At 38.7% G+C, this 22,770-nt stretch overlaps 1 protein-coding gene across 4 annotated transcripts in view; it reads left to right on the top strand.

The window, feature by feature from the left end:
* The window catches only part of UGP2 (UDP-glucose pyrophosphorylase 2), a 55,370-nt gene that overhangs the window by 25,854 nt on the left and 6,746 nt on the right, over positions 1 to 22,770 (top strand). For all 4 annotated transcript variants that reach the window (XM_047781950.1, XM_047781947.1, XM_047781948.1 and 1 more), the window contains exons 4-6: positions 18,954 to 19,139; positions 20,421 to 20,554; positions 21,932 to 22,229. In XM_047781950.1, coding sequence (XP_047637906.1) covers positions 18,954 to 19,139; positions 20,421 to 20,554; positions 21,932 to 22,229 — 618 coding nt within the window. The remainder of the gene's footprint in view (positions 1 to 18,953; positions 19,140 to 20,420; positions 20,555 to 21,931; positions 22,230 to 22,770) is intronic.

The raw sequence follows: 22,770 nt of genomic DNA, 5'->3' as shown, positions 1-22,770 counted from the left end.
ATGAACCCCAATGTTTATTGCAACACTTTTTGCAATAGCCAAGACATGGAAGCAACCTAAGTGTCCACTGACAGAGGAGTGGATAAAGATATGAAATGTGTATGTATATATATGTGTGTGTGTATATATATGTGTATATATGTATATATAAAATGGACTATTTCTCAGGCATAAAAAAGAATGAAATAATGCCATTTGCAGCAACATGGAAGGACCTGGAGATTATTAATTAAAGTAAGTCAGACAAAGAAAAATATCATACATCAGTTACATGTGGGATCTAAAAAATGACACCAATGAACTTATTTATGAAACATAAATAGACTCACAGACATAGGAAAAAAAACTTATAGTTACCAAAGGGGAAAGGTTGAGGGGAGGGGTAAATTAGGAGTTTGGAATTATTACCTATTAATAAAATAGGTAAACAGTAAGATCCTATTGTATAGTACAGAGAACTATATTCAATATCTTGTAATAAACTATAATACTCAGATTCTTTTCCATTATAGTTATGTGACTGAATCCCTTTGCTGTACACCTAAAACTAACACAACATTGTAAATCAACTATACTTCGATTAAAATCAAAAGTTCAAGGAAGAAAAGATACTATTCTTTTTGTTTTTTTAAGTTGTGATAAAATTTATAAGGTTAATGAACATTTTAGCTATTAATACTTTTTTTTAGTTTCAGGATGATTGATATGTAATTTACAAATAGTAAAATTTTTACTCTTTTTAGTGTAATTTTTCTGAGTTTGCAAATGCATTCAGTCCTGTAACTCCCATTACAATCAAGATGAAGAACTTTTCCATTATCCCCAGTAGCTTTCTTACACAGCTTTAAAATATGCTTCTTCTAAAACCCTTCTAAGGTTTGGTTCCCACTTCTTCCCTTAAACACATAAGCTAAGCAAGTATATATCTTTCTAAAGTATCGCCTTTTCCTTCATTCAGACTTCTCTACGGAAGAGGTCAGCCTAGTCTCCACCCTCAGGTTTATATCATCAGGGCCTTTCTTTTAGCCTTTGTTCTCCCCCTACATCTGACCTTCAGTCTTCCATAAAACTTTCTTTTTATAGCTTCTGGCCTTTTCCCTGTTCCTTACCTTCATTTCTCCAGGGCTGCTCCAACAGTGTGAATTATGTAATTAACAACATACACTGCTTTAATCACTGGCTATTTGGTACCTTGGAGTTTAAAGCTAGTATATAGCTTTCACAGGATTTGATGTTAGAGGCTTCAGTTCTATTTTTTAGGGAATTTAGGATTATTACAGTTATTTTGAAGCATCTTTTGTCCATAGTTAGACTAACAAGAGGGTTGACTTATAAGGAGAATACGACGTCATTTTAGGAAAGAGCTAGTCTTAGACACAGAAGCATATTGGCCTTTGGACCTCTTATCTCTTCTGTTAGAATTCCTTTTCATCTCCCTGGGTCATCTGTTTTTGCCCTTTCTAATCCATAGTGAAGCAGAATGTTCTTTGAAAACTACCGCCTTAACTCTTAAGGATGTAGGCCAAATGCCTCACAAGGTGACTAATTTTATGATTTAATTTGACATCTATAAAAGGGTGATGGACATGAACCTGTTTGTAGTGTTTGAATTTTTTTTCCCACCATCTGCATATATTACTTTTCTGCCTTTAGCAGTTAAGAAATATCTAAAAGTCTTTGAACTTCCTAGGGTGTCTCTAAAGAATTCTTGATTACAGTAAGGTTTAGTTGGCACCCTTCTCTTCATGGGTTACCTCTTCCTCCGCTTTTGTTGGATCATTTGCCATCTGTAATCACTCTGTTTGTTTCTTGGTTTTGTAATTTAGATATTCCTCCAGTTCTTTTATTGTCATCTCTTGTTCACCAGGTTTAAAGTACATAGTTGTAATAAGAGTTTTATGATTTTATCTTTTTTTTTTTTTCTTTTAGGGCTGCACCCGCAGCATATTGAGGTTCCCAGGCTAGGGGTCAAATCGGAGCTACAGCTGCCAGCCTATGCTAGAGCCACAGCAATGCCAGATCCGAGCCGCGTCTGCAACCTACACCACAGCTCACGGCAACACGGGATCCTTAACCCACTGAGCAAGGCCAGGGGTCAAACCTGTAACTTCATCGTTCCTAGTTGGATTCTTTTCTGCTGCGCCATGACAGGAACTCCAAAAGTTTTATGATTTTAAATCTCTTCAGCAATTTGAAAGTTAATACAATTTTTTTTTTTTTTTTAACAAGTGGCCGCACCTGCGGCATGTGGAAGTTCCCAGGCCAGGGGTCAAGCCACAGCCACTGTAGAAGCAACACCAAGTAGTTATGTTGTGAGCCACACGGGAAGTCCAGTTGCTGCAATTTTTAATGGGAGGGCAGTTAACTATGGGTCTTGGAGAGTCAAAAGTATTAAGAGGAAGAAACAAAATGCTATAGGTAGGTAAACACATGATAATTGAATAAGTGAACAATTTATAGTATGTGTTTTTAAATAAACTTTTAACTTCAGAATAGTTCGATTTATAGAAAATTTACAAAGCTTCACTGTGTTTTAAACTAGAAACATTATAAATCTGATTTTTGCTACCTATTTCCCATTTGTAAACTTCCTGCTGAGTCAGAAGCAGCACAAAATTATTGCTGAAAATGCTGACAGAATGTTTCTTTCAAGCTCACAATGGGAAACAAAAGATAGCTGGGAAGAAACATGGAAATGCCAGAGGGATACCGATGATGAGTCTAAGTATGGAAAAAAGTATAAGCAAACCATTAAACAAAGATCTCTATTTATAAATAGGCTTGTTTAAGACAAGTGTCTTCATTATATATAGTCTTAAAGCCCTCAGGAAATTGGAGAGTTTTCTATGATTTCAAAAGCGCATGAAACACCATTCCAAAAATTTTCGTGTTTTAATGAAGCAAAGATTTAAACATTTTTCATTAAAATTTTTTTTGTAAAAAACCCATGCATGCTCACAGAAATAGGGAACAGACCTGTGGTTGCTTGGGGGAAGGAGTGGGATGGACTGAGAGTTGGGGATTAGTAGATGCAAACCATTAAATTTAGAAAAAAAAAAACAACCTGTGTTTGCACAGGTCTATATTCTAGTTAATACTTGTTAATGTTGGAGTACTTATATCAGATATACTGAATCCTTTTATGTTCGTAATCTTATTTAATATTCACAACAGACCTGGAAGATAGGCACTATTTTTTATGTTCATTTTAAAAAGAGGAAACTGAATTGAAGTTTGGAGATAGTAACTTGCCTAAAAGGAAGAGCCCTGATATGAACCAGGTACTCAGAATCCAAACACCTGGTTCTTTGGCATCCTTTAATAACAGTAATGGAGCGCTCTAGGGAGATCAGCCCTATCTTCATCTCTAGTGCACAGATGTGGCCTCCTTTATGTGCTTATCAACAACAGTAATAATAGCAATGAGAGTAAGCATTTATTCAGCTCTAATGTGCCAAGCACTGTTTTCAGCTTTCCCCTGTATTACCTTACATGATCCTCAAACAGCTCTGGGAGCTCACTGTTTACCTCTGTTTCACAATGAAAGACTCTGAGACTGAGAGTTGTCCATACAAATTTACTTACCTAGTAAGTAAGTGGCAGAAGCAGAATTTAGGCCCAGATTGTTAACCACTCTGGTGTGTTGCAGAGTGATCACCAGTTGCCATCCATGTTTGAAAGCAACTTGAATGTCTTTAAAGCATGGCTTTTTTTTTTATCATTTCTCCACCTTTCTTTGAGTGGAACTGTTGAATAGGCTCCTTTCATTCTCTTAGAGCTTAAAATACCCTCACTTCTCTTTGAAGTTCTAACAGCAACACATTCAACAAATATTTACTTAACAGCTACTGTGTAGTAATCATTTAGGCACCAGGATACAAGTGAACAAGATAGATGAGGGCTTAACACTGAGTGAACCTTTATTCTAGTGAGAGAAAGAAAATATAAATGTGTCAATAAAAAAGATAATTTTAAAAACTCATTTCCCATTGCTCCTCTTGCCCAGGCTTATTCTGAGCAGTCACATCTGTCTCCCTGGCCAAAGTCCTTGGTTTACCTGTAGTCACTGTGTGAGGCTATGAAGGGTCTCCGTAACTCATTACTTTTATTCTATACATTTATGAAATATGTATTATTTTAATAGAAATGCAGAATTAAAGACAATCACTCCTTTTAAAAAGCCTACAACTTTGTGCAATGCTTTACCTATGGACATATACAGAAAATAAATGGGGTAAATATAAGAGACTGTTGATTTTATTTATTTATTTACTTTCTTTTTAGGGCTACACCTATGGCATATGGAAGTTCCTGGGTTAGGAGTCAGATCAGAGCTGCGGCTGCTGGCCTATATCACAGCCACAGCAGTGCCAGATCCCAGCCAGGTCTTCAACCAGATCCAAGCTGCAGTGCCAGATCCTTAATCCAGCAAAGCCAGGGATTGAACTGAGTGCAGCCAGGATTGAACATGCATCCTCATGGACACTCTGTCAGGTTCTCAAGCCAGTGAACCACAATAGGAATTGCACAAGAGACTGTAGCTGGGAGGAGGGCTTTTGCTGTCTCAGACTTTGCAGCTGTCTGGAGGGCTAAAGGAATGAACAACACAGGCATACAATAGCAAGCCAGTTTTGAATATTTAGTTTAATAGGGAGATGTTTGCACAAAGATGTGTTTATAGTACCATGGGATAGTAGCTCTGGGGTTAGTTTCAGAGATAGTTCACTAACTGGCAGCTGTCCTAGAGATTAACTGGTGGTCTCCATTTTCTTTATGCTTAGGTCTATAAGTGGAGTAGTTGTTTACCAAAACTGAATTTTTCCCAAACCTGTTCGTACTAGTTATATTTTTGTAACTACAGCTACAGCTGCTGGTCTATGCCACAGCAATGCAGGATCCAAGCTGTGTCTGCAACCTTACACCACAGCTTACAGTAATGCCAGATCCCTCATCCAGTGAGCAAGGCCAGGGATCAAACCCACATCCTCATGGTTACTAGTCACATTTGTTTCCACTATGCCACAACAGGAACTTCTAATGTAATTTTATGTAAACCAATGAAATGGATTTTTAAAAAGTTATTTCCATTAAAATTGAGTTGAATGCTTTGGGGAAATTGGATAAAGCAAAAAAAAAAAAAGCTATTGTTAAATTGGCAAGATGTGTATGAAAGATGGAGAAAATTGCATGAATCTAAAATGATTCTTTTGCATGCAGATCGTTTCAAAGTTGGCTAAGTTCTTGGCCCACTTTGAAAGGATGAAATTGGAACTCACAGATGATACATTAGTGTGATTTACCTAAGATGACAGAGTTCTGGTCAGCAGATCCATATCATACCTAAGGAAATGGTCTTTGTGAATGATTGTACTTTTGTTTGTAAAAGGTAGAAATAGTTTATGTATCTAAAACTTTTTCATTGTGCTGTTTGAACTTTTTTTTTTAAAAATTACCTGTCAGTCTAGAATGTTTTAGATTAGTGGGTTTCTAGTACACCTAGCAAGTGTAGCAGGAAAAGAGCAGTTGGGGAGTTTCGAAGACCTAAGCAAGTTAGGAATGAAGAGTCTCATTAGAACTGAGACTTGAAGTAGTATGAATAAGAGTTTGCCCCCAAATCGGGTGAACAGCCAGTTTTAAGAAAACATGGTGTGCAAAGACCTAGAGGCACAAGAGGTGGCGGATGCTCTAAGAAATACAGATTTTTTATGGTACTCTGGAGAATAAGAATGGAGATGGATGGCAGACACAGGTAGACAGTAGGTAGGGATCATGTCTGCAACTCATTGTTAATTAGGAGGGATCTATTTGGCTTAACTTAGAAGATGCTGGAAAATACAGGAGTTGGGAGGTCCAGCCTTTTAACAGGGCATCAGGAATTTTTTTTTTTTTTTTTTTTGGTGGTAAGTGAGGAGTGGCTCACTCACTCCAAATTTCATAGGAAATTGAGATTTCTTAGAGTCCTTGGTCACTGCTGAGGAAATGGCTAATTTTAATTTTTCCTGTATTGTTTTCTTTTTTTCAGCACCTTTTATCAGAGCTAGTGACTTCCTTGTAATTTAGTTTCTCTACATTCATTAATGTGTATTGAGCAATTTGTTTATAGTTTAAAATCTGTAATCTCATAATATTGAGCTACAGTTTTCTTAATCATATGCTTAGTCAACAGTTATCTGAAAAATTACCTCATGCTCAGATTTAGTCATTAAAATATTCCACCATTACAAAACCACTTGCATTTGCATACTGAATTCATTCTGCCTTCAGTGTATTTAACACCTTTTTTTTTTTTTCCAGTTGAACTCTACTGGCAGTGAGGTCAAGAACACAGACTCCAGTATTTTTTTTTTTTTTTAATGTCCCCACCCATGGGATAGGGAAGTTCCCAGACCAGGAATTGAATCTGAGCTGAAGCTGCAACCTATGCCAAAGCTGCAGCAATGGGAGTTCCCATCATGGCACAGTGGTTAACGAATCCAACTAGGAATCATGAGGTTGTGGGTTCAATCGCTGGCATCGCTCAGTGGGTTAAGGATCCAGCATTGCTGTGAGCTGTGGTGTAGGTTGCAGATGCGGCTCAGATCCCGAGTTACCGTGGCTGTGGTGTAGGCTGGCAGCTACAGCTCTGATTAGACCCCTAGCCTGGGAGCCTCCATATGCCATGGGAAGCGGCCCTAGAAAAGGCAAAAAGACCAAAAAAAAAAAAAAGTTGCAGCAATGCTGGATTCTTTAACCCACTGTGCTGGGCTGGGGATGACACCTGTGCCTTTGCAGTGACCTGAGCCACTGCAGTCAGATTCTTAACCCACTGTGCCACAGTGGGAACTTCAGACTCTAGAGTTTTAAATCTCAGCTTCATTGCTTCTTAGTCATGTAACTTTGAGCAACTTATTTAACTGCTTTAAGTCTCAGATTCCTCCCTCATAAAACGTAGACATAATAAAAGTAGGATTTTGATGAGTATTATTGAGAATGAATTTTTACTATGTGCTAGGCGCTCTGCTAAAGACTCAATAAATGATGACTATTGTTTTACATCAACACATATTTGCTAAGTTCCTCTTAGATGTCAGGTACAATCCAGGGCACAGTAAGAACAACAGAATTGTATTAAGATTACCTATGGTTCTCCTTTTCTTTTTTTAAATTCTGTAACTTTCATATTTAAATATTTTTGTCATTGATTGTGAATATATTTTTATATATTTGTTATAAGAATATTTGACTTGATATGTATTTCATTTATGAACATGAATAATTTAATTCTTTATTTTTTATTTTTTGTGAAATATTCCATCAAGTAGGTGAACTATAATTTATGTCCCTATAATTCTTTTGTGTCGGATATATTGATAGTTGTAGTTTTTATTGCAATTGAAGAAGCTCATCTATCTCTAACAATTTTTCCCTGTTGGAAAATTCTTTAACTTGCTGGAATACATAAGGTCTATACTCTGTCAGGCCAGTGAGGATAAACTATGTAATGCTCCCCACTGTAAAAATGATTAGCTGTACTATTCTGTTTTATGAGTTTTATTGAAGATCCACATAGTGAAAGCCTTAAGGTATATGTAGAATTGTCTTTAAAGAGCAACTCCATCCATGTTTTTAGATTGTTCTCTTCTAAACTCAGGGTAGACGTGAAGGGTTGCCTTTGTCTTGAAAGAAATTGTAGCTATTAAAAGAATTGGGTGCCCATTTTCATTGGGTGCCCATTTGTGTGGATGTGGGTAGGTATTTAAAAGATTCGTCTGTTCATTGTGGGGTGTAAGCTTTAGTGAGCAGGGGAGGCTTTGCAGTGTTCTTGGCATTGAGTTGTACAAGATCAGGTGAAATTGTAGGAAGGACAGCTGATGACCATTATGGGATTAGTTCTTTGATCATCTTTCATTGAGCATGGCAGAAGTTTGGAAATCAAATGTTTTTTTCCTAATTTTTTGATGGTCGGAAATAAGGTAATGAATGTAACTCACCACTTGAAGGAAATACATTACTAGAAACAGTTGACAGAAGTGTGTGGTGTGTAGGGAGTTAGTACAAGTGTATCAGTGTGTGTTGCTTCTGGGGAGTCTCCTACAGTTGGACATGTAGGTTGACTCTGATATTTTCACTTTTATAAAAACTCTGTGATGAATATACTTATATATAAATCATTGCATCTCTGAATTATTTCTAAGAATAAATATTAAATGGTGTTGCGTTTAGAGGATATAAACTTTTTAAAGTTACTCGTTACATATTTCAAATTACTTTCAGAAAGAGTATACTAGTTTGCACTCCCGTTCACATTAACTTATTGGTTCAGTAAATATATACACACACACACACACACACATATACAATATATGTGTGTGCATATATATGCGTGTGTGTGTATATATATATATTTATTTATTTATTAATGGCTGCACCCAAAGCATATGGAAGTTTCTGGGCCAGGGATTAAATCCAAGTCACAGCTGTGGCAATGCTGGATCCTGGTACAGGGATCAAACTCACGCCTCTGCAGCAACCTGAGCCGCTACAGTCAGATTCTTAAGCCACCATGCCACAGTGGAAACTCCAGTAACTATATTTTGAGTGCAAACAGTGTATTAGTAGAGAACCATACTGATAAAGCCCTACTTTCATCTAGTTTTTAGTTTACCATCTGGTGGAGGTGTGGACAGTAAATGACATGTAATGTAATTTCAAGTAGTAATAAGTGACATGAAGAAAAATAAAGTAAGGGTACAGGGTAGGGGTAATATTTTAGATCAGGTAGGCAGAGAAAGGAGAGGCTTCTTTGAATTAACATTGAGTAGAGACCCACAGTCTCTTGTCAGTCTCACTATATTAAAGCATTGGATACCATCGTTTAAAAAATACTTGCCAGTTGAGATGAAAAATATTTTCAAACTTTTGATTAACAATAGGTTGGATTTTTTCCTTTGGCCTATTTATATTAATTTTATTGCTTGTTTTAGTTAATATAGAACCATACTTTTATTTGTAGTGATTGCAATGATCCTTACCTTTAATATAACAAAAAGGCACAGTGTTCAAGTTTGGCTCTCCTCAGAGGGCAATGTGAGACTTAAGGTGAAAATAAGTCATTTTTATTGAGGTTCCCGTCATGTCTCAGCAGTTAATGAATCTGACTAGCATCCATGAGGATGCAGGTTTGATCCCTGGCCTTGCTCAGTGGGTTAAGGATCTGGTGTTGCTTTGAGCTGTGATGTAGGTCGCAGATGCAGCTCAGGTCTGATGTTGCTGTGGCTGTGGTGTAGGCCGGCAGCTATAGCTCCGATTTAACCCCTAGCCTGGGAACTCCATATGCCATGGGTGCAGCCCTAAAAAGCAAAAAAAAAAAAAAAAAGTAATTTTTATGATTCTGGCTCCTAGTAACAGTTCTTGTGAAGATTTTTGCTAAGGTCAGTGTTAGTATCTGAGGTAGCAGTTTGTTTTGAAGGATATTGTGCATCAGTTATTGGGTTGGTGCTGGTAAGTGTAATTGTTTACAGAATAGTGTTGGTGCCAAGATTTCTGACTTATTCTTTGAAAGGACCTGTTACTCCTTCTTACAAATGTTTGCTTTTGGACACGTGGGACTCAGTGTATGAATACGACAGCTGATTTCCTCCACCACTGAAAAAATTACCCTCATGTTTCCCTGTCTGTATGTCTAGTTGACATATATTTTAGAATAATTAAAATTAATTTTAAAAAAATGAAAAAGGGAGTTAATAGCTGGAAAAAATTTTAATATATACTTGATAGTTTGTCTTGTGTTCTTATAATTTATAAGTAGAAGAAGATAAAAGAACTTTCTTAGGAAATATACTTTTCTAGGCTCAGTTTATGTTTAGTATGTGATCTTTCTGTTTGTTTCCTTATTACAGAAGGATTGTATTATAATTATCTCACTAATATTATGGTTGTAAAAAGTATCTTTTTGTGCAGAGCAAAGTCTTGGATTTAGGTTTTCTTTATCAAAATAGAATATAATGTATGCTAATTCCGTACCTTTTTTTTTTAATTAAAACAATGGCTGCTTGAAATCAGATTTCTAATTAGTCATGACACCACTTTTGTTTGAAACTTGGTAGACTGTATAGTCTCTGTCATGGTTGCTCACCTCAGCCACAGTAGCATGAAAGCAGCCATAGACCATATATAAACTAATGATAGTGGCTATGTTTTGTGGCACTCTGTGAAAACAGGCGGCAGCCTAACTGTCCCAGTGGCTGTGGTTTGCTGACCCTGTCTTAAACTATCCCCAAGCTCTATGTAACTGGATGAAGATAGGATGGAACCCATACCTGGGATCACTGAGCTGTTTGTGACTTGGAGGCACAAGAGAAATTCAACTAGATTTTCTCAAATTTGTGCCATTGATTATAAATTGTACCTTTTAGGTACCACTGAGAAAGAAAACAAGTGCAACCAATTAATTGTAAGATCTCATTGGTTGTATGATGCATCTTGGTTTCAGAAATGTGAAAATGTGGGTTGGGGAAGGAGAATGTGTCAGAGTCAGTGATGTGATAGCACAGCCAGCACTTGTGTTCTTTCTTTGGGCTGTGCACTTTTCTTAGCACGTAACATACATCGTCTCATTTACTTCATAACAAATCATGAAGTAGATGAAAAGAAACTTTGAACAGAAAAATAATTTGCCCTAAGAAGTACTGGAGTCTTTTAAGTTTCAAACCCAAGCAGCCTGGCTTAAAGCCTGTTCTCAGCTACTGTCCCATCCTGCCTCGTTCAGTTCTGAAGCAGTCTGTTATCAAAAGACATGATTCATGCTGAAATTGATGTAGTTTATTACAGTGATTTTAATCAGGTGGTGAAACAGCAGCTACATCAATCCCTTTAGCATGTCCTTGCAATTTCATACATTTCTCAGGACAGCCAAACCACTGGTTTTCATCCATTATATGCTTGCTGGTGCCCCCAAAGGATTATTATTTATGAGCCTCTTTTGAAAATGTCTTTTAAATGATCAAGTTTCTAAGCCATGCAAAACTTGTGCTGGTAAAGAAGTCTTAGTGGAAGAAGGAACCTGGGCCTCTCAGTCTTGCCACTCTGCTATCCTCAGCCTGTCTCACTCTGGTCCCTGTTGACTGCCTGAATGCACTCTAATCATCACAACTCTGTTCCAAACAGCAGGAAGAAGGAAGAAGGGCACATCTCCTGCCCTTTCACAGCAACTTCCTGGAAAGCTTTCAACTCATTTCCAGCTAATCACAATGACCAGAACTTTGGCACAAAGAGCTGCAATGGAGGCTGGAATTGTGGTCTCTTATTTCGGATGGTGGTGTGTCTGGCTGAAAATCAGGGTTCAGAAATGGATGGGGAAGATGTTGATATAGGCAGCTAATAATCTCTGCTGTGCTGTTAGTGCTTTATTTAGTGAGTGATGTAATCAGGAGAGAAAGGATTTCAAACTCTCTTCTAAAAGATCACCACTTGCAAGGTAGAAGGTGAGTTGGAGGGAGGAAAGGAGACCATAGAGACCACTCTGGTAACACAGATGAGAGTGAGTAGGCTGCCAGTGGTGGCAGCAGAGACAGTTTCATGAGGCTGACAGGACTTGGTCACTGGACAGATGTGAGCAGACTCTTGGCTTGGCAGTTGGGTGTGTCTTGGTGCCATAGACATGAGACTGGAGCAGATTGTCTGGAAAGACGAGGTCTTCTTAAAATCTGCTTGAAAAGGAACAGGCAGCGAAAGGAGGAAAATAACTTCTTTTGTTTGTTTGGATTTTTTTTTTGTCTTTTGTTGTTGTTGTTGCTATTTCTTGGGCCGCTCCCACGGCATATGGAGGTTCCCAGGCTAGGGGTTGAATCGGAGCTGTAGCCACCGGCCTACGCCAGAGCCACAGCAACGCGGGATCCGAGCTGCGTCTGCAACCTACACCACAGCTCAGGGCAACGCCGGATCGTTAACCCACTGAGCAAGGCCAGGGACCGAACCTGCAACCTCATGGTTCCTAGTCGGATTCGTTAACCACTGCGCCACAACGGGAACTCCTGGATTTTTTTTTTTTTTTTTTTTTTCAGGCATGTTAAAGGTCCCAGGCCAAGGATCAAACCCGAGCCACAGAGTGACAATGCCAAATCCTTAACCACCAGGCCACCAGGAAACTCTGAGGAGGAACATAGAACGTAGTGTTGCAGAAGGCAAGGAGAATAGAGCATTTCAAGATTTATGCAGTGGTCAGTTATGTCAGATGCAGCTGAGGACGCCACGTAAGAAAAGTATTAATGTTTTTGTTTTTTGCTGTGCCTGCACAATGTGGAAGTTCTTGGGCCAGGGATTGAACTTACCCTACAGCAGCAACCTGAGCCGCTAAAGTGACAACTTAAGATCCTTAACCCACTGCACCACAAGAGAACTCCAGAAGTATTGATATTATTGACAAGGTTTAGCAGTTAGGAGGATGTTGATGAGCTTGGTAAGAGCAGTACACTGATCTATAAGAAGGCCAAATTGCATTGGGTGAGTGAGTGAAAGGGAGGTGAGGAAGTAGAGATGAGTGGAGCAGCTTTTTCAAGAAGCTTTGCCTTTAAGAAGATGGAGAGAAAAGGTTGTGAGTATGGAAAATGATGAGTAAGTATATACATTGATGTTTTCTTTGTTTTTTAGATGTCAAGTATTTGATGGAAAGGTATAGAGAGGGAGGGGCTGCCACTGAGATTGGGTGATTGATGAAATGGGGACCTTGAGATGGGCAGAGAGATTGCCTTAGGGTGGGGGACAGCTGTTCCTGTGGCCAGAAGGAAGAGGAAGCAACAAAGGTAGAGATGCAGGAAGGTCCTGAGGGTCTGATCTGGGGGCAGAAGTTCGAGGGCATTCCCATATAGGATGGTTTTATTTGCCCTCTGAGCTCATCTTGGTGGCTGAGAGGGTGTTGGTGAGCATGTTGGTGGTGTGTGTGATAATGTAGATGATTTACCAACTTTTCCTGAATGAGAAAATCTCTGGTCTAAGTATGATTTTTCTGTCATTAAATTAATTGGTAGGAGCTTGCAAATGACTCAGAATTTGGTCGTTACTGTTAGAAATATGAAATGAAAAGACAATATATGAAGGTACCTAGTTCAGGCCTTGGTTTGCAGACTCTGTGCATAAGGGTTTGGTGACTAAGCTGATGTTCTTGGAATACTTCCTGTACATATGGAGCGTCATTTCAAACTTATTTACTGTTTGTACAGCTCATTTTCTTTCAAGCCAACTTGCTTTTGTTGGGGAAAAAAGAAACTTTTGGATTGCAATAATCACACCCTTGTGAACCATAACAGGGCAGGTACTGTTAGTTTGTTTTCGGTATTTGGCACTGTGTCCAGGAATAGCACGAATATGCTACCAAGAACTGGGTTATACTCTTGCTAATGGGAACAGTGTGTCTCCATGACTATGTGATGAATTCAGCTTTTCTTCTAACTGGAAACTAAGTTATGAACAGACTTGGCAAGATGCAGATCATGGTAAACAATTTTTAAAAGATATTTTAAAGAATCTTTCTGCAGAAAAACTAGATTGATACCTCAAAGGGTTGAATGTTGCTTAAATTATGTTCTTTTGCTTAAATTATGAGTGGCCTCATCTCCCCTGTGCATTTTGCAGGAAGCCTCATGCCATTTGCCCTACCTCACTTGTATGGGTTGCCCTACTGTATATATACTTGTAGCAGAGGTCTTAGAAGACTGAATTCTATTCATGTCTGGGAGAAAGACAAACAGGGTGATGAAGTAGAAAGCACAAAGATAGCACTAGTGATTGACTAAAGTGACTCAATCAGAGTATCATGGAGGCCGTGTCCAGCAGTGCATGGTACTCCCTGTGGTCTCCCAACACCTCCATCTTAGCCTGAATGGATGTCTTTGTGCATTCTCCTGGGGGAGCTGAAGGGGGGAAAGTGGAGGGCAGGTCTAAAAATGTCTCTGTGACTAGGTGTGTCCAGTGTAACTTCAGCCGTTGCCAAGCAACCTGCTAACACAGGACCCTTTGGTTTGTGGGAATAAACTGAACTCTGTGGGATTGCTTGGTGAGGTCCCTGGTAGAGGGTGTAAACAGCAACACCAACAGAGGGAACTTGTGCTGGCATATAGGATGATTTATGTGATGGAAAGTTGAGCTTACCACCTAATTTAACCTGTAATTAGTTGTAGACCAAAAGCGTCTTGGCTTCCAGGACTCATGTGATCGGTGCCTTTCTCTGTGTGCGTGTCTGTCTGTGTTGGGGTTGGGGTTGGTGTTATTTGGAACATAAGTGAAGGACATCCATTTGAGGCTGCTGCTGCTTTTTTTTTTTTTCTTCCGTTGAGGTCTCTAACAGCAACACTAACTTGATGACTCTGGACATCTCTTCCCTGGTCACACCCTGTTACTTCATACCTTGTGACTCTTCTTTCCATTCTCTCCATAGTCACTTCCTCTCCAGAGTATTTAATTAGCTGCTTTAAGAATTAGATATATCAAGACAAGTAGGTGTTATACTGAAAACACTACCTAAAGAACCATGGTTCCTTGACATTTGAAGGGGTAGGATGACTCCCTGCCCACTTAACTTGGGGTTGCAAGTTTCTAAATACGGCATTTCACAGGGAATTCTGGGCCCTCACCTCAATGATCAACAAGTCTCTCTACTTGTGAGTTTCCTGGGCCTGTGCCCCCAAATCTTTATTAGCTCCGTTTAAAATTTAATGTTATGCTTGGATCAGCTTATTTTATTTCACTCCAAATATTTGAAAAGTAATTCAGAAGTACATTTTAAATTTAAACTCAAGTTCTTAAGATGCCAATCTTGCGAAGATTTTAATTAAAACTAAAAGTATATTTAATATACCTTTGGCTGAAGGCCAAATTGTGTAGTGTTAAAAATAATTCTGAGGCTGAGACCTTTTATCACCATTATAGAATAAAATTTCCACATACAGGGAAAAATTTAACCTCCATAGATTCAGTCATAAGGAATTGTCTTCTTAAAGCATTCTAGTAAAAGGCATGTTTTGAAGTTTGATTAATATGAAGAAAACTGATTTTTCTTTACTTTTCTCTAAGTAGTTATTTTCTTTATGGTATGTGGACTAAAGATTTTTTTTTTCATGAATATACATGATGTTGGAAGGTTTTTTTTCCTCCTGGTGAAATTTAAGGCAACAAGGTTATGTTTGGTTTTTAATTGATCTGCACAGTAGGCAAAAAATTTCTATTAGTATTTTTTCTTAAGGTAATGTCATCAAGGTTCATTCATATTATAGCAAGTGTCTGAACTTCCTTCCTTTTTAAGGCTGAAAAACATTCCACATGTGTATATACCACATTTTGTTTCATCCATTCATGTGTTGATGGGCATTTGAATTGCTTCTGTTTTTGGCTGTTGTGAATAATGCTGCTGTGAAGGTGAGTGTACAGATATCTCTTTGAGACCCTGCTTTCAATTATTTGGGGATATACCTAGAAGTGGAACTGTTGGATCATACAATTCTTCTATTTTTAATTTTTTTTAGGAACCACCATATTTTTTTCCTTAATGGGCACACCATTTTTACATTCCCACCAACAGTGCACAAGGGCTCCAAAAGCAATTTTGTGGTTTTTCTTTAAATATTAACCATGTATCTTCAATGTTGCTATGCTCATATTATCCTAACAGTTTATTCATGAGGTCTTTAGATTTTTCTACATATAAAATCATACCATTAAAGTTATCACCATGGTGGAATGGGTGAAGAATCCGACTGCAGCAGCTCAGGTCACTGTGGAGGTACAGGTTCCATCCCTAGCTGGGCACAGTGGCTTAAAGGATCTGGTGTTGCCACAGCCATGGCTCAGATTCAGTCCCTGACCTGAGAACTTCCCTATGCCATGGGTGTGACCATAAAAAATAAATAAAAATCATATCATCTGTGAATAATGACAGTTTTATCTCTTAATGGATATGCAAATTGAATACTAGATGGCAGTAAAAAGTGAATGTATTATAGCTACATACATTAATGTGAATAATTCTTAAAATAATACTGAATTAAAGAAGTCACAGGAGGATACTTTATAGGATGACTCACTTTATTTAAAAGTTTAGAGACGAAATTAAGTAAAATATTGTTACTATGAATACATACGTAGGTGGCAAAACTACGGAGAATCTGAGTCAAGGTGGTTGTTACCACTAAGGGTAGAAGAGGAACGAACATGATCAGAGACAGGTGCATGGAAGCAGCTGCTGTATGGCAGTATTCTTTTTAAATTTAGGTTTTCCTTTCAACCGTATATGTGTATTTTATAAACTTCTGTATATACTGTGTTTCACAATGAAAGTTTATTAGGTGAAGTCAGAAAACATAGGCCTGGAGTTCCCATCGTGGCGCAGTGGTTAACGAATCCGACTAGGAACCATGAGGTTGCGGGTTCGGTCCCTGCCCTTGCTCAGTGGGTTAACGATCCGGCGTTGCCGTGAGCTGTGGTGTAGGTTGCAGACGCGGCTCGGATCCCGCGTTGCTGTGGCTCTGGCGTAGGCCGGTGGCTACAGCTCCGATTCAACCCCTAGCCTGGGAACCTCCATATGCCGTGGGAGTGGCCCAAGAAATAGCAACAACAACAACAACAAAAAAGACAAAAGACAAAAAAAAAAAGAAAACATAGGCCTGTCTCACCTTATGTAGAAAAAAAAATTGCTTCTATGTATTCTATTTTTTAAAAATATACTCAAACATTAAATAGATTAAAAACTCTGAACTAACAATTTTTCCTAAAATGAATATAGAACTAGGGGTTCAGTTAAATTGACTTTTCACACCCTTGTGAGACTTATGTAAATGTCAGGCTCTTTTCTAGGAAGTCAGAGGTAACTTCTAAATGGAAATTGTTGGCGCTTAAAAGATAATTCAGAAAATTATTGGCTTGGTCGCATTTGCTAGTAACTTTTGAGTAAATGTAATGCTCCCAAGAAATTCTCCTGTCTGGTAATGGATGCTTGAAGCCATTGTATCATAGTGACATTCCTTGTACTGACTGGTTGATTTCGGCAGCTGTGCTAGAAGGGATTCCAAGCTACCATAGTACATCAGGATGACAAGAGGTTGCGGCTCTGTCATCTACTCTTACATTTTTAGTAGTGTGGCACTTAAATTGACTTTCTCCCATGCTGTATTCTTTGAAATCCTTTGTTTGTTTAAACGATGTTCACGACAGTGAATTTAAAATATCCTTCAAAGAGTTTCAGTCAGCTGGGCCACAGGCATTGTGTGTGTTGGGCATCTGTGTTGTTATCACCCATATGTTGCCCTCACCTGGACCAAGCCCTACCAGGGAAGCAACCACTGCGGTCTGTTCTTTGCTGTCTCCCTCTTCTTTTCCTTAGTGGTTAGTGTCGCAGTGTTTGGGTAGGACGGACTGGAGGGCCATGGTGCCCACAGGAGGGCTGTTCCCACTTCTGGTCTTTTTCTGTCACCTGCCCTCCTTTTGAATATAAATGACTGCTGAAGACTTCTTAGAGGCAGGTAACCAGGTAGGTTGGTAATCCTACCACATTAAGAAATATTTCAGAATGAGTCCTACTAGAGTGATAACCTTTGGAGAGTCTTAGAGGGGAGTGCTTCATGTTCCTCATTATTTATACCACATAGGAAAATGTATTCATTTTCACTTGGCAGTTAATATAGTATCTTGCAGGGTAAAGGAAATGAGAGTCAGATTAATTTTTGTGGAAAGAACTGTTAACAGCAGGAATCATGTGGTGAGGAATCCACACATGACATAAATGTATGTTTGACCAAGTATATAGGGATTTTGCCTCCACAGATGAGTCAGTGGAGTGTGAACTTATCAACTCCTTTCCTTGTAAAAGACTTCATCCATCATCTGCATACACACACACACACACACACACACACACACACACACACACACACACACACACACACACACACACACACACACACTCTTTCCTAGTCACAGACTGTATCACACACACCTTCTTTCCCAGTCTTGTCTGTCTGTCCGTCTCTCTCTCACACACATACCCATAGGTAGTAGAACATAAACAGCAAAGTGTTGGCTGAACATTTACTATATGGTTTTATTTTTTCATCCCTTCAGGTGTTATCTGTCCTCCACCATGATGTTACTAAAGAGTAGACTTGATGACCTAGACCATTAAACAAAAATAACAATAAATATTCTGTAAATGGGTAAAAAATACAATGTGACCTTTTTAAAAGCTTTCATTCTTGTTATAAGATGTTTAGTCTTGCTTGTGCCTCTTCTTAAACAAAAGCGTTTGAGCTTCCACTATGTCATTGTTTCTTTCCTATGAGGGAGGAATTGGAGATGAAGGCTCTGTGCTCATTTCAAACTTGTTTTACTGTTTACACAACTCATTTTCTTACAGGCAAACTTGCTTTTGCTGGGAAAAAAAAAAAATCTTTCAGATTGCAATAATCACACCCTTGTGAACCATAACAGAGCAGGTACTGTTAGCTTGTTTTGAGTATTTGGCACTGTGTCCAGGAATAGCACAAATATGTTACCAAGAACTGTGAGATCATATATATACTTCTCCAGAACTGCACTGCATTCATAGTGCACCAGAAATATTTACAGATTTGATGAATTTTGTGTATCCTATTTGCTATGTTGAAGCAAATCAGGAATTCGGATTTTTTGAAGGTAGTCCAAGAGATTTGGATGTTCTCACCAGCCAAACAAATGTTTATAGACTAATTTTTTCCCCTCTTGTACTCCATTGTACTATAAGCGAACCACTGTGCGTGCGCAAGGGAAGTTGCCAACAAGAACCTAATGTTGAACCAGAAGGGCCCTGGACGTTAAAGGAAATGTAGTTGAAACTTTCCGCAGAGAAAGCCAGACTCTTTAAGCGAGCATGGCAATAACCCTGGTATTGATTTGGTGTAACTTCTCATAGAGCTGTTTGAATTATTCTTTTTATATTACTTTTTAAATTCCAGATTCAACCCTATGAAAAGATAAAGGCCCGAGGCTTACCTGATAACATATCTTCTGTGCTGAACAAGCTGGTGGTGGTGAAACTCAATGGTGGTTTGGGAACCAGCATGGGCTGCAAAGGCCCGAAGAGTCTGATTGGTGTGAGAAATGAGAATACCTTTTTGGATCTGACTGTTCAGCAAATCGAAGTGAGTAGTAATGTTTAGCCTTTCTCATGAGTTACCACAATTGTTCGTAGTTGTTAGGTTATTATAAATGTTATAACAGATGTGGATTTGAGCTAGTCAAGGGGCTTGCTATCTGTACTCTGTTTATTAGTATATTAAAACAGCTTTGGTGTTCCTAAGGGCAGATCCTTAGGATGATGCAAAAGGTTTCGATGTTTAAATAGGATTTGTAGTTGCTGAAATCTCTGGATCTATTTGTATTCTTCTCCTTTGATCACCCCACCCTCTTTCCCCTTCTTTCTCATGGTAGCTGTCATCACAGCTGGGATCATCTGGCTTTATTAACCCCTTTTGGGAGGCTGGGGAGAATTTCACATATCTGGTTGGGTGCCACGGAAGCTAAGAACTATTGTTGGCATCTCTCTTACGATAAGGTCGTTAATTATAAGCATAAGCTCTTCAGGGGTGATGGCCCTAGCTGTTTCATCTCTTTATCCCTAGTGTCTCACACAGTACTGGCAACTATGGTAATAAGAGCAATTGTAGTGGCTGACATTTATCCAGCACTTATTGAACACCAGGTATTATTCTGCGTTTTTTACATGAATTGACTCATTTGTTCCTGTCATCAACTCTGTAAAATAAGCACTATTATCATTTTACAGATGAGGAAACCAAGGTATAGAAAGGTTTATTTACTTGCCCAGGGTTCCCTAGCTAGTTAGCAAGTGCAGAATCAAACTCTGAATGTGGGACAGTCTGACTTCTAAGATCCTGTCTTCTTCTCAGCTCTACATTGCCTCCTAGCTCTTCTTAGAGATGGAAAAGATTTCAATTGGGGTGTGATTTACACTTCTTAGGCTGAATCCAGAGAAGAGGGACACATGTCTTGGTGACATTGTACTTTCATCCCCATAGCGCTTTGGACACAGAGTACAAAATGCTTAGTCGGCACTTTCCCATCCACAAAGGCCATAGGGCACTGTGGCTAGGCACCCAGGTCAAGTCGGACCAAGGGGCTGGGAGTTGGGGGTGTCCTGGCTCTGCTGCTGACTTGACACCCCTCTGGGCTGTAAAATGAAGACAGTAGTTTCTGTCTCATTGGGTTGTGAGAAAGTATATGGTTAATTGCTTGGCAGAATGGCTTATGGCAAGTAATTATATTTTATTTCAAACCTATATATTTTGCAACTTATAGATGATGTTTTGGACATTTTTTAAGTAACTATTGAGAGTTAATTTTACACTTTGAAGCAAAGGAAAAGTAAGTCTGGGTAATCCGATGGTTGTTTTCCTCCCTAGCATTTGAACAAAACCTACAATACTGATGTCCCTCTTGTTCTGATGAACTCTTTTAACACAGATGAAGATACAAAAAAAATACTACAGAAGTATAATCACTGTCGTGTGAAAATCTACACTTTTAATCAAAGCAGGTAAAAGGAGTAATAAAATTAACTCTGGGGGATGTTACTCCTGGGAAAGGACTTTTTTGTTTTGTTTAAACAGAGCAGCCTCAAGATGTATGTGTGCCAAAGACTGTTTGCAAGTGTTTAATGCCTTAAAGGCTGAATTTTTTTTTTTTTTTTTCATATGGAGGTTCCCAGGCTAGGGGTTGAATCGGAGCCATAGCCACCGGCCTACGCCAGAGCCACAGCAACGTGGGATCCGAGCTGCATCTGCAACCTACACCACAGCTCACGGCAACGCCGGATCGTTAACCCACTGAGCAAGGCCAGGGACCAAACCCGCAACCTCATGGTTCCTAGTCGGATTCGTTAACCACTGCGCCACGACGGGAACTCCTGAATATTTGTTAATGGGTATGTGATAGTTATAATCACTCCTTGATTATGTAACTTCTTTTTTTTTTTTTTTTTTGCTTTTTTAGGGCCACATCACGGCATTTGGAAGTTCCCAGGCTAGGGGTCGAATCAGAGCTGTAGCTGCCAGCTTATACCATAGCCACAGCAATGCTGGATCCTTAACCCCCTGAGCAAGGCCAGGGATAGAACCCACATCCTCATGGATCCTAGTCAGGTTTGTTAACTGCTGAGCCACAATGGGAACTCCTGTGATTATGTAACTTCTATTTCTTAAAAGAGAATCTGCTTGAGATCCTGGTTCTCACAAGAGGTAAGAGGCAGACAATCTGTGCTGTTGATTTTCTATGGAAGAAAGAGAACCACCCCTGAATATGTCTGTTGGTGAGAATGGACAGCATTTCCCATCAGCAAATATATTTGAGAAAATTTACTTAATATATCTTTCCTCTTGGAGAGCCATAAAATATATTACTATCTTAAAAATATGGGGTGTCCTCCCATCTAAATAGCTATAGAATACTTTTTTTTTTTTTTTGCTTTTTAGGGCCCCACTTGCAGCATATTGAAGTTCCCAGGCTAGGGGTCAAATCAGAGGTGCAGCTGCCAGCCTACTAGAGATGCAGCAGCGCTATCTTGAGCCACATCTGTCACCTATGCTACAGCTTGCGGCAAGGCCAGATCCTTAACCCACTGATTAAGGCCAGGTATCAAACCCAAAACCTCATGAGTACTAGCTGGGTTTGTTACTGCTAAGCCACAATGGAAACCTATGGAATGCTTTTTTAGCAAGTATTACTATCTAGGAAGCTGATTTTGGGGGCAACACAGATAATGAGAGATTTTCTAAAGTGGATTCACTTATGATCAATTACTACTGATAGACTGAAAAGGAGGGAGGTTTTATTTAACTTTAAATGGATTGTTTACTTAAAGATCTGCAGTGCTCTACAGAGTTGATACTGGAACAACCTTTTTCTTTTTTTTAAGGTACCCGAGGATTAATAAGGAGTCTTTACTGCCTGTGGCAAAGGATGTATCATACTCAGGGGAAAATACAGAAGCTTGGTACCCTCCGGGTCATGGAGATATTTACGCAAGTTTCTACAACTCTGGTTTGCTTGATACCTTTATAGGTGAAGGCAAAGAGTATATTTTTGTGTCCAACATAGATAATCTGGGCGCCACAGTGGATCTTTATATTCTTAATCATTTAATGAACCCACCCAATGGAAAACCCTGTGAATTTGTCATGGAGGTCACAAATAAGACACGTGCAGATGTAAAGGTAAATACTGAGAGGAAGCAGTTTGGGGATTCACATCTTCACATATCATAGTTCAGACTTCTTACTGGAAAGTTCTGTATTAAGCAAAACCTGTATTTATCCACTTGATAACCTAGCGTGGGACAGAATTCTAGAGTACCCTATGTTCCATTTGATATAACAATGTATATATAAATCTAGATTTAATAGTGGTAAAAAAATCATCTTTATATCTTGAATAATCTATATGGGCAATTTTAACTGAAAAAAATTCCTCATATGCCTATAGGATAATCTGAAACATATGTGAGATCACTTTCAGTAAGATTATTCAGACCTCTAATATTCTTATAGTTTGGTACTTAAGTGTTTTTATTTCATTGTTCCTTTAATGAAAATTTACTATTTCTACAGTGTATTTTTTTATGTTTTTTATCACTGTAATATCTGCGTCATTTCAAAAAATGCAGTTTGATGCAAAGCAAAGATTTTTTTTTTTCACTTTGTTTAGTGATGATGACACTTGGCCTCTGATAAAATGGTACATAAGGTTTTCTTGCTA

The sequence above is a fragment of the Phacochoerus africanus genome, chromosome 5, assembly GCF_016906955.1.
Source record: "Phacochoerus africanus isolate WHEZ1 chromosome 5, ROS_Pafr_v1, whole genome shotgun sequence".
In the NCBI taxonomy this organism is placed as follows: domain Eukaryota; kingdom Metazoa; phylum Chordata; class Mammalia; order Artiodactyla; family Suidae; genus Phacochoerus; species Phacochoerus africanus.
The sequence above is the reverse complement of the archived record's forward strand: the minus strand, read 5'-3'. Positions and strand labels throughout refer to the sequence as shown.